Source organism: Corythoichthys intestinalis, chromosome 1 (genome assembly GCF_030265065.1).
Source record: "Corythoichthys intestinalis isolate RoL2023-P3 chromosome 1, ASM3026506v1, whole genome shotgun sequence".
NCBI classification, from domain to species: domain Eukaryota; kingdom Metazoa; phylum Chordata; class Actinopteri; order Syngnathiformes; family Syngnathidae; genus Corythoichthys; species Corythoichthys intestinalis.
Genome location: NC_080395.1, coordinates 37,406,245 through 37,418,944, shown reverse-complemented (window position 1 = coordinate 37,418,944; position 12,700 = coordinate 37,406,245). Strand labels below are relative to the sequence as shown.

General features: G+C 37.7%; 1 protein-coding gene and 1 long non-coding RNA gene across 4 annotated transcripts in view; one reads left to right on the top strand and one right to left on the bottom strand.

Annotated features, from left to right (window-relative positions):
- Window positions 1-12,700, top strand: part of itsn2b (intersectin 2b) — a 61,343-nt gene that overhangs the window by 7,527 nt on the left and 41,116 nt on the right. For both annotated transcript variants that reach the window (XM_057833119.1, XM_057833110.1), the window contains exons 2-3: window positions 2,924-3,000; window positions 12,590-12,682. In XM_057833119.1, coding sequence (XP_057689102.1) covers window positions 2,994-3,000; window positions 12,590-12,682 — 100 coding nt within the window. In that variant the 5' untranslated portion in view covers window positions 2,924-2,993. The remainder of the gene's footprint in view (window positions 1-2,923; window positions 3,001-12,589; window positions 12,683-12,700) is intronic.
- On the bottom strand, window positions 4,967-8,997 carry LOC130914168 (uncharacterized). Of its 2 annotated transcripts, XR_009062845.1 has the most exons (4): window positions 8,546-8,997; window positions 8,415-8,476; window positions 7,930-8,033; window positions 4,971-6,756 (listed from the first exon to the last, which is right to left on the bottom strand). It is a non-coding gene; the product is annotated as an uncharacterized LOC130914168 (long non-coding RNA). The 2 variants fall into 2 exon arrangements; XR_009062844.1 differs by having other exon boundaries at window positions 4,967-8,033.

Here is a 12,700-nt window from a genome sequence, read left to right as displayed (position 1 = left end):
CAACATGTGTGCACAGTTTATTATTAAATGAAGTATTGATTGAAATAACACTTCTAAGATGCATTGCTGCTTTTGCAACACTGCATATCAGTGCCAGGCAGTCTTATTTATCCAACACTACTGTGTTTTGTATATATTGAGTGAGAGAGGCATGACCTTTTGAACAGCGACTGAAGCCAAGTTGAAACACTTGAGATCTGACGAGCATGGGTAAACCCTACATGTAATGACAGACTGTCGCTTTCAGATGTGATTCACGGAACAGCTTGACAATCGATTATTGAAAAATGGCTTCACTGGCCTCTGCAGTTCCCCAAATTTGCGTTTCATCAGAATTGGTTTCATTTCATTACATTTCAGTTACCCAAAAACAGATGAACTAATTCCACATAACTTTGTAGGGAATTAGATCCAGGTACTATTAGTTAAAACTGTTTCCAGTGACATATTTGGATTATTCAACAATTTGGTGAATGTGAATATATTCAAAAGCGATAATGAAGTGGAAACCAAAGACGAAAAATCAAGTAATTGAGAGGACCTGACCCAGACAAACAAGTGGAAGGGAGTAGACTGACAGATGGCAGGCACTAGATTAGAGCTGCTTTGCCCATCTATCCTAGTGGATTTCTCCTATTAACAGCCTCACCCTGTTATGCCAGTCTTTTCCTCTCAAACAATGTTTGGACCAATGACTTCTGATGAGGATATGACTATCTCTGATTGCTTGGAAGGAAGTGTTGGGTAGAAACACAGGAATGTGTGCCCCTCCTCTCATTTCATTATTTGAATCTCACTAGCTGACGGCGGCAGGTGTTCAGTGTGAAAGCTGCAGAGACAACCACAGTATTTGTTTCACAACTAGGACCCCCCCCCCCCCCCAAAAAAAACTTTATTCCATCATGACAAACAGTCTTGTAGTATTTTTTTTTTTAATTTTACGTAGTCCATTTGTTTTTATCAATATAAAATAGCTAAGTTGATTTTTTTTTCCTTTCAAAATCAGTACTGGGAGAGGTAAACACTTTTTAAATAAGTTTAATGAGTTCTGTGACCACGTTAGTAACTCACTGCATGTGAAACGAATTGCATAGTCGTCTTTTTGTTATGTGCACCTTGGCCACCATGGTTATGTTAAATTTTATACACAAAGGATATAGAATATATGCCTGTGAGTATTGTTATAGTGCATGTCTGTAAAGGCTTTTAACACCTATTTATTACTTATTGTTTAGTATATTATTTAGCACAGTGTGTCAGCATTATGCTGACTGAGCTTTTTAATTTTTTTTTTTGTTTAATTCCTATTATGTCTTGTAGACATGTGCTGATGACCGGTTTCAAGGTATACCGTGTTATGAAAACGTCAAGGTTTCAAAACTGCAAAAATTTTCCGTCATACCGTCCCTAAGGTATTAGCTATTTTTTATGTCCCAAAAATGCATGGAGAAATCCCTCGCTTGCAACTGCAAGGATCAACCCTCCCCAACCGGTAGTTGCTAGTGTCAGTGAGTCAGCTGTGCTACACAATGGCTGGAGGAGGTGAAACTCCTGAAATTTTTCCCCCATCGAAGAAAACAAAATCGCTGATATGGGTATACTTCGGCAAAAGAATAGTTACAGACGACTGCGGCTTAGAGGAGGAGGGCCAATTGACATGTCAAACATGTTTTCAGAGGGTGGCTGCAGAGGAGGCAGTACCTCCAATATGATTTCACATTTATACAAAATTAAAGGTTAGTAAACACTGTCATGAACGTTTCCCACCAGCTACGAGAGTTAACTCCATCGTGTTTAGTGTGTCTAGTGGTGGTAAACCGTGGTGTTTTTTTCTCTCTGGCAAGTGTCTGTGTTGAGAAAAAGAGTGTGCGTATAGTGTAAACATGATACGAGTCATACACACGTGCTTTTTTGTAAGATAATTGTTATTTTTTTTCTGATGGTAATAATGTTGAGCTGTGGCTATGGGTTTCGGCTCACCTAAAGGACTGTATTTGATTTAATTTTATTTAGAATATTTTGTTATATTTTTATTCATTTTAACTTAACCTTATATATTAATGTTACAATTTGTTAATATGTTTTGAAAATTAAAAATCCTATTCAATGGGGGAAAAAAAATATCAACCCAGATATCTCATTGTCACACATTTTAGATCTGTAATTGCAATACAGTGATATTTTGGCTTACAGTTATCATACCGTCACAATATCATACCGGCACATGCCTAATGTCTTGTTTGACTTCATAATTAATTACTCTGAGTGTGCCAATAAACAGTATAAATATTTTTTAAATCTTGCAGGCTACTGCTTAAGTTATCCGAGTTTAGTTTGCTGCCACTATTTATGCCTAGGGCTTGTCTCAAATTTTTGCTCCCAAGTCAAAACTGAAAAAAATCAGTCAAGCGATGACTTGCATCTTGAAGAACTTTGGAGGGTTGGATTATTGATAACAACTATTTTGTACATTACAAATTAGTCCCCATAGAGTAACATACTGTATGTTGTATATCTGTCTGACCTCAAACACTTTCGGTTTGATATTATCATTGACTCTTGCCCATTTCTAAAAATTACGGTAACTAAGACAACCAAAAATGTCCACTTATGATCGATTCAATGCTCAGAGAATAAAATGATGTGGATGAAAGGGAATATTCAGTCTATGCATTGAATGCAAATGGACCTGGAAAAAAAAGGACTCTGAACAGTGTTTGAGAATCTCCTTGTGCGCTTTTAAAGGTTTGGGAGGTTGGCCAAAGTAGCCTAGACTGAGGGGAACAGGAGAAGCCCTGTTAGGCTGTGCTGACTGACCAAATTCTCCCTCCTGTTTCCTGCCTGCTTGGCTCCTTTCACTGCTGCTGTGCTGTCCTTGCAGCAGTGCTGACTGATGACTGGGCTGCCACTGTGTGTTTTGCAGATGGTTGTAAGCAGTAGCTGAGGACACTTTTGGGAGTAAACCCCTCGCCCGGTCAGTGCCACAAGCCAATATGAATGGTAAGCTAGCTTCTTGTCTGTTTGTGTGAGTGCTCTTTGTGAATGAATGAATACTGTTTGTGGAGTCAACTTCATTATAATACTTTCCACAACTACTGTTAGTTTAGTTTCGTTTGGTAGTATTTCATTTTCTCATGGGTTTTATTTGGTCAGAATTAATTTATGCATGTTGGATGAAATACTGCAAAATAAATGTGAGACAGCTCATAGTTATTATCATTAAATCAGTTTCTGTGTATACTTAGCATAGCACTTACTTTTAAAGAGGCAAGCTAAGGGAGTGTCCTGGGTCTCTGTTGTTTGTATGCCATCCTCCAAGTGCTTTTCTCAGGCGAAGGCTTCCTGGTAATGATCTCCACTATAATTTATCATCGCATGTTTTTTTAAGTGTTACAGTATTTCGCTTAATGCAATGCTTCTCAATTATTTTCTGTTACCCCCCGGAAGACATAAACGTTTCGTGCCCCCCCCAACTCTGCCAGTATCATTTGTCTATAAAATTATTCTTATTATAAGTATACCTCTGCATCACATTGTGTCATTTTTAATATTAAAAGGAAAAAAGTAATATTGATCAACTTACAATAAAGTATAACTTTATTAACATTGTTTTGGTTGTAAAAGACTTAAAGTGCACCAATTTGCCTGAATTAAAAATAAATAAATAAATAAATAAATAAGTCACATCCAAACTGTAAAAATACACTCAAGGTACATTTTTTGACCATTTTATTCTGAAAAATAAAATTTGATAAAATAAATTATAAAAAATTCAAATTGGTTAGCAACATGAACACGTGAGGACAATATGCCAAACAATTTGACCCCCCAAAAAATTGATCGAACAAAAATGACAGTGTCATTGTATAGAGGGACAGTTTTTATTTTTTTTGCAGGCAGTATGAGCTTCTTTGCTCTGGTGTGGTGTTATTTTGCACTGAGCAACTTGGTATGCCACCTGATATGATGCTAACAGTGCTCGCTGGTTTACTGATGTAACACTGACAAAGTGGGACGAATGTTGGCAATATTCGGCATGTTTTCGCTGAGGAAAAAAAATCAAGTGGCTTATCACTGTTATTAGGTTCTAATGTATTTCATTAACGTCTTGATTGATTTGGCTTCCTGTTATCTGCTGCAAACTTAGACACAGTAAACTATGGGGGGCCGTTAGGGACATAATTCAGGATTACCTTTCACACACACTTATCAAACGTTCTCACACACTCTATTGAAACATTTTCTGCGCACGTATAGATGTGAGATTCTCGCACGCATACATGTGATATTCACGCACACATACATACGAGACGCGTGCACGAATACATGTGAAATATTTTTTGCGCACGCATATATATGAAATCCTTGCACGCTTACATGTGAGACCCGCGCGCGCATATATATGAAATCCTTTCACGCTTACATGTGAGACCTGCGCGCGCATGTATATGAAATCCTTTCACGCTTACATGTGAGACCAGCGCGCGCGCATATATATGAAATCCTTTCACGCTTACATGTGAGACCAGCGCGCGCGCATATATATGAAATCCTTTCACGCTTACATGTGAGACCAGCGCGCGCGCATATATATGAAATCCTTTCACGCTTACATGTGAGACCAGCGCGCGCGCATATATATGAAATCCTTTCACGCTTACATGTGAGACCAGCGCGCGCGCATATATATGAAATCCTTTCACGCTTACATGTGAGACCAGCGCGCGCGCATATATATGAAATCCTTTCACGCTTACATGTGAGACCAGCGCGCGCGCATATATATGAAATCCTTTCACGCTTACATGTGAGACCAGCGCGCGCGCATATATATGAAATCCTTTCACGCTTACATGTGAGACCAGCGCGCGCGCATATATATGAAATCCTTTCACGCTTACATGTGAGACCAGCGCGCGCGCATATATATGAAATCCTTTCACGCTTACATGTGAGACCAGCGCGCGCGCATATATATGAAATCCTTTCACGCTTACATGTGAGACACTCACGCGCATGAATGTGAAATCTTTGCGCTTATACATGTGAGACACTTACGCGCATACATGTGGAATACTTTTTGCGCACGCACACATGTGAAACAATATTTTGGGTGCCATGTTTGTACTACATGTCGAATCCATTTTGACTGGGAGTGGATGGAAAGGAAGATCGGATGTCTAACACTGTCATTACCAGCCGTGAAGTTAAAGCTGGCAGTATTTTTATGCTCCTAAATGTTTCCCATTCAGGAACAGCTCTAACTGTCAACACGTTGCAAAAATGAAACCTGGGTGGCTCAGGGTGCGTCATTGAGATTCGGCGTCTGTTGTTGTACGGCTGGCGCTGCATTAACTTACCATCACTTCCAGCGAATGTCGACGGAACGCGGGTCCAGAGCATAGCTGCAATCAGCACGAAGTACCGCAAAATATTTGCATAAATATATAGAAATAATGTATATATATACACATACATATATACACACATACACTATACAGGGTGATGAAAAAAAGAATGGGCCAAAACCATTGCGGTAAATTGGGGGGGCAATAACTACATTGACACAAGTATTGTATATTTTTGTTTTTATTTCATGCTTTACAAGTGCTCAATGTGACCACCAGCAGCATCACGGACAATCAAGCTGATATGACTAAATTTGTTAACTTACTTGATAAAGAGACTTTCTTATCAAATTAACAATTTAATTAATCATTTCAGTCTATGTCAATGATTTTGAAAGGAATAAATGTGTGATTTTGGCACATTGTTTTTGAATCACCCTGCACATACACACATACATCATATGTACAAACATAAATTATATATACAAACATTCCTTATATATAATTATATTATGTACATATAATATGTGGTCAATAAACCTTACTGCGACATTTTATTCTTATACTTTAACACTGTCTTGCATCTGTGAATAAACACAATTTGCACTTCAGTCTACAAGGCATATATATTTGGCAATTGGAAACAAGGTGGGATGGTTTTTTTTATTTCAAAACAGTTCCAATGGACTTCTTCAAATCTGAAATTTTACCTTTTTCATCAGTCATATGCAAACTGATATTGACAATCAAACCACACTCGGTATAGTAGCTTAAGATCCATTTTTATATACATATTCAGTAACTTAAGTACTGTGGAGGGGGGGGACAAGTTAGTCCCTCACATGCCGTTTTACTGAATTCTCATCCCACATGCAAAACAAACATTATTTCTTTTACACATTTTAAACAACGAACCAACCACAACAATATTGCACTCAAACCAGTGTGGATAAAATAATGATTTGTTGTAGTGTGGGACATTTCCAACACCGTATATCCTGGTCTGCTCGCGTTGTCGTAGCGGAACTGTTGCCCCGATGCGAGGCTAGCTGCAAAGGCTACCCCAAGATGCATCGGCGTGCCCGGGCATCAGTCTCGGGGTTCCCGCGCAGCGTGCGAAAACTCTGCCACCAATACTTGCAATGGAAGACGGGCAGCACGCTGAAATGATTAATCACAGGGTACACAAAGAGACAGACGACCATTGGCACCCACATTCATACCGTCACTGAGTGGCAATTTATCCTGTGCTTCTCTTTGTCGATATCAGCAGGTAACCTGGACTCGTCCGGATACTGGCCTCCATTTAAATGTGCCAAAAGCCGGAGGAACAGTTGACGCCCACTTCAATTGTGTCATAAGCTACAATGTAGCTTATTGGTCAAACTAACGTCTTTTCCTCCACGACCTTAGAAAATAAAAGCAGGCAAATTAGGTTAAAGAGGAAAAAAGGTGATTATACAAAAATAAACAGGTCCATGACCCATATTTATATTATATATGTATTTATACTTTTAAGAATATTGCCAAACTTGACTGATCCTTCATACAAGTAAATACACTGCCAATGGGAAAACCCATTGGCAGTGTATCAAATACTTGTTCTCCCCACTGTATATATCCCTTCTGTCGCACTAACGTATTATTTGGAAAAGGCCCAATAATGAATCGTAATATGCAGCCCTTTTACACTGTCTACTAAAATACCGTGTACACTCATAACTGAGAACCTCACACAACTACACAAGTCTTTTTTTTTTTTCCGAAAGTAATGCTAAAAATAATAGAATTTTCCAAATATTACATTTCGGTATAAAAAATGATAGAGAAATACACACTATTATTTCTAGATTCATTTAACAGTTTTATCCAGGAAAAAAATGATTGGAAAGATTTGGTGTTATACATTGCTGCACACTTTTTAAAAGATAATACATTTCCTATGAATATTCAGAAACATTTTCAAAAAGGTAAGGCCACTTAGAACCCCAGAGGTATTGATATGTTGGTGAAAAAAACAAAAACTTGTAAAGACATAACATGATTTTTTTTTTTTTTTTTTTTTTTAAGGGTTGGAAAGGATATTTTTAACGTTTAATTTTTTAAAACCAAAGACAGAGACTTGTCACAGATAGCTTTGTTACAATGTAATAAAAAAAAAAAAGCAAGTCTGGTAGTTTTCAGATAAATTGCTATCGTTATTAATGCATGTGATAGAATATTTTATCCAAGCAATAATTTGCTCATCCCACTAGTAATTTCTTTTGCTTATGTGAACAAGAATTTTGTTTTGATGTTACTAAGTATGGAATAGTAATATACACAGGTTCAACTCAAGGAGCAAGGGCAGCTAGTAAGAAAATACAACAACAACATTTATTCAAAGTACTACAGAACTCACAAAATCATATAATCCCCAAAATATACACAAACTATCTAAATAAAAAATATTGAATTTGAACAGTCCCTTCAAAGTCTTTTGCTGCTGTGCCTCAATGTCTGTTGTACTATTCAGTGTATGTGTGTACTATCGGGATAGTGTGACTGTATATTGTGTGAAGAATTTTGTAGTGAAGGTGACCTTATCTGCTTTGGTTGATGCTCCAACAGTTGGCTGAAGTTGAAAAAAATTGGTCCTCAATCCCTCATTGAATCAGGCCGAATCCTCCTTGACATCAATTCTGTCTGTCAGATGTAGATCCAGCAATTAAAAACAAACAATCTGCATATCAAGAACTTAATTTTCAACCAACCATAGAATGTACAGCATGGCAAGTATAACCTACAATACTGGTCAAAATTGGTCGTTTCCCACATTTAACTATTTGTTCATGAATTGTACAGTGACTGATACTAGCCCACCTATCGATAATACTTTCCAAAAATGCATCAACATACAACATTAACTTATTTGTATTTGAAAAAATAACATCTTACTATATTTCCAATTTCCTCCAATTGTTTTTTTAGACAAAGAAAAGACACAATATCTTGTAACTCAACTCTACAGGAAAACGTGTCTATGACATATCCTCTTGCATAGTAGCATAAAGCATAGCAACTCACCAGACACTTGTATCACACAGAACTCAGATGTAATTCGCTGATTAGAGCAGTCTGGAACTCGTCTGCAACAAAATCAACCTTTTATGGTTTCGCGTACATGAAATTGAAATATGTTTTTTCGAAACCATTACCAGTTTTTCTTTGGTTTGAAAGAGGTCGCGTTAGCGTTTTCTCCATTAGCGTTCATAGCATCTTCATTTCCCAAAATGCAACGCTCATATACCTGGTTTTAGTGCAATGCAAGATCATATAATGCCATCTAGTGGACGTTTTAACTAACAGCAGTCATCAAAAATACAGTTTTAAATAAAAACCATAAACTATACCTTTATCAGTGTTCCACTTCATTATAGAATGTAGGCTAGTACTGAATGTGTGTGAATATGTAGTTCGATTTCATCCCTGCTGACCCTTATATCGATTATAATTTGATGTTGATGAGGCCGCACAATACTTTGGACTTCCTTACAATCTCAGCCAAGTAACATCTTGAAACATATTTATTCAGACAGGCTTTCTTCCTCATAATTCCATTATTCTTTTTAATTTAACATTGTTGTGGGTTTTATCTGTATGTGTGTATTTTAACTTATTTTGTACCTTTTACCTTGTACGGCAATCTTGAGTGTCCTGAAAGACACCTAAAAATAAAATGTAATATTATTGTTGTTGTTTTTTAATGCCACGTTTAAAACACACAATATAATTTATTCAATAATGCTAAAAAAATCTTAAACTTTATTTAGATCTATCTTTATCAAGCTTAAAATATATGTGCTAATGAAAATATCTTGCTTTCTTGATTATTCAACCATTCAATTTATTATAATTCAATGGCATGCATCAATGTGGATATTTATAATTACCCCCATACTTATAATTACCGAGACTTATGTCTGATAGCTTTTTAAGTCATACGTATCTGTACAGATGTTTTCACATGCATTTATACGAACGTTTGACCAAGGAATGTGAGATATTTTTCAGTCTTATGTGTGAGAGGTTATTCACTTGTGTGTATAAGAGGCTCTCAGTAATGAGACTGCACAGAATCTCACTTGTGTGTAGAAGAGCATCTCACAAATGACAGTGCACGGCATTTCAGTAGATAGTATACGAGGCATTTTATAGTAGGAAGCTGTACTGGTCCTTTTCAAAATAAAAGTATTTACGGCGGAAGCGATATATTTTTACTTGTATAAAGCATCATTCAAGCTTGGCAACATTCTTAATAGAATAAATACATATATATCATCTAAATATGTGTCGTGGACCTTTTTTTGGTGTGTAAAATCACCCTTTTCCTATTTAACATAATGTGCCTGCTTTTATTTTGTAAAATCGTGAGGGGGTGACGTTAGTTTGACCAATAAGCTACATTGTAGCTTCTGACGCAATTGACGTGGGCGTCGACTGTTCCTCCGGTGTTTGGCCCATTGAAATGGAGGCCTCGGGACGCTATTGTGGACGAATCCAGGTTTCTTATCGATTTCGACCAAGGAAGCGCGGGATGAATTGTCACTCAATGACGGTATGAATACGATGTGGGTGCCAATGCTCGTCTGTTTCTTTGTGTTCCCTTTGATTATTCATTTCAGCGTGCCGCCCGTCTTCCATTGCAAGTATTGGTGGCTCGGTGGTATAGTTCTCGCACGCCGCGCGGGCACTCCGAGACAGATGCCCGGGCACGCCGATGTATCGTGGGGTAGCCTTTGCAGCTAGCCTAGCATCGTGGAACCAGTTCTTCAACGACAACGCGAGCAGACCTGGATATACGGTGTTGGAAATGTCCCACACAACAACAAATAATTTTTATTATATTTATTTATACCACACTGGTTTGAGCGCAGTATTGTTTTGGTTGGTTGGTTGTTTAAAATGTGGAAAAGAAATAATGTTTGTTTCGCTTCTGAGATGAGAATTCAGTAAACAACATGTGAGCTACTAACTTGCCCCATCCCCAGTACTTAAGTTAATGAGTATGTATATAAAAATGTATCTTTAACTTTAACTACTACACCGAGTATGGTTTGATAGTCAATATCAGTTTGCATATGATTGATGAAAAAGGTAAAATTTCAAATTTGAAGAAGTCCATTGGAACTGTATTTTGAAATATTAAAAAAAATAAAAGTGTTGCACCCCCCACCTCGTTTCCAATTGCCAAATAAATATGCCTTGGAGGCTGAAGTGCAAATTGTGTGTTTATTCACAGATGCAAGACAGTATTACAGTTTATGAATAAAATGTCGCAGTATAGTTTATTGACCGCATATTATGTGTACATAATTTTATATAGTGAATATGTATATAATATGTTTATATATATATATGATGTATGTGCAGGGTGATTAAAAATCAATGTGCCAAAATCATCACGCATTTATTCATTTCAAAATTATTGAAATAGACTGAAATTATTACATTTTTAATTAAATAAAGTACTTACTTTTTTTTTTTTTTTTTTTTTTTACTTTAACAAGTAAGTAATCTTAACGAATTAAGTCATATCGGCTTGATTGTCTGTGATGCTGCTGGTGGTCACATTGAGCACTTGTAAAGCATGAAATAAAAACAAAAATATACAATACTTGTGTCAATGTAGTTATTGCCCCCCCAATTTACCACAATGGTTTTGGCCCATTCTTTTTTTCATCACCCTGTATAGTGTATGTGTGTATATATGTATGTGTATATATATACATTATTTCTATATATTTATGCAAATATTTTGCGGTACTTCGTGCTGATTGCAGCTATGCTCTGGACCCACGTTCCGTCGACATTCGCTGGAAGTGATGGTAAGTTAATGCAGCGCCAGCCGTACAACAACAGACGCCGAATCTCAATGACGCGCCCTGAGCCACCTAGGTTTCATTTTTGCAACGTGTTGACAGTTAGAGCTGTTTCTGAACATTTAGGAGCATAAAAATACTGCCAGCTTTAACTTCACGGCTGGTAATGACAGTGTTAGACATCCGATCTTCCTTTCCATCCACTCCCAGTCAAAATGGATTCGACATATAGTACAAACATGGCACCCAAAATATTGTTTCACATGTGTGCGTGCGCAAAAAGTATTCCACATGTATGCGCGTAAGTGTCTCACATGTATAAGCGCAAAGATTTCACATTCATGCGCGTAAGTGTCTCACATGTAAGCGTGAAAGGATTTCATATATATGCGCGCGCGCTGGTCTCACATGTAAGCGTGAAAGGATTTCATATATATGCGCGCGCGCTGGTCTCACATGTAAGCGTGCAAGGATTTCATATATATGCGCGCGCGCTGGTCTCACATGTAAGCGTGAAAGGATTTCATATATATGCGCGCGCGCTGGTCTCACATGTAAGCGTGAAAGGATTTCATATACATGCGCGCGCAGGTCTCACATGTAAGCGTGAAAGGATTTCATATATATGCGCGCGCGCTGGTCTCACATGTAAGCGTGAAAGGATTTCATATATATGCGCGCGCGCTGGTCTCACATGTAAGCGTGAAAGGATTTCATATATATGCGCGCGCGCTGGTCTCACATGTAAGCGTGAAAGGATTTCATATACATGCGCGTGCAGGTCTCACATGTAAGCGTGAAAGGATTTCATATATATGCGCGCGCGGGTCTCACATGTAAGCGTGCAAGGATTTCATACATATGCGTGCGCAAAAAATATTTCACATGTATTCGTGCACGCGTCTCGTATGTATGTGTGCGTGAATATCACATGTATGCGTGCGAGAATCTCACATCTATACGTGCGCAGAAAATGTTTCAATAGAGTGTGTGAGAACGTTTGATAAGTGTGTGTGAAAGGTAATCCTGAATTATGTCCCTAACGGCCCCCCATAGTAAACAGACTGGTCTTTCCTCATCACCAACTGTATCAAAAGTGAAGCCAAACACTACATACACTTCGTCGTATTTCCTTGTCTTAGCTCTTCATATCTCCAGTGCGCTTTGCTGTGTGCTGTGTGTCATTTGTGAAGCCAGTTGCAGCAAGTCAGACATCCACACTTCCCTGTACCCAAAGTTTTCATATACTATAAAATTTAGTGGAAACGTTTCAACTCGATTAATGAATAGATTAAAAAGTGTGTCTCTTAGGTCAATCTTTTTGCGTTAGTCTTCTTAACATAACCACACTCACTTTCATAATATTTTTGCATATTTCAGGTGGTTTAAATATGTGGGCTGTCACTCCTGAAGAGAGGCAAAAGCATGACCAGCAGTTTGACACGCTCACCCCATCAATGGGTTATGTTTCAGGTACATCCATATGTTCTC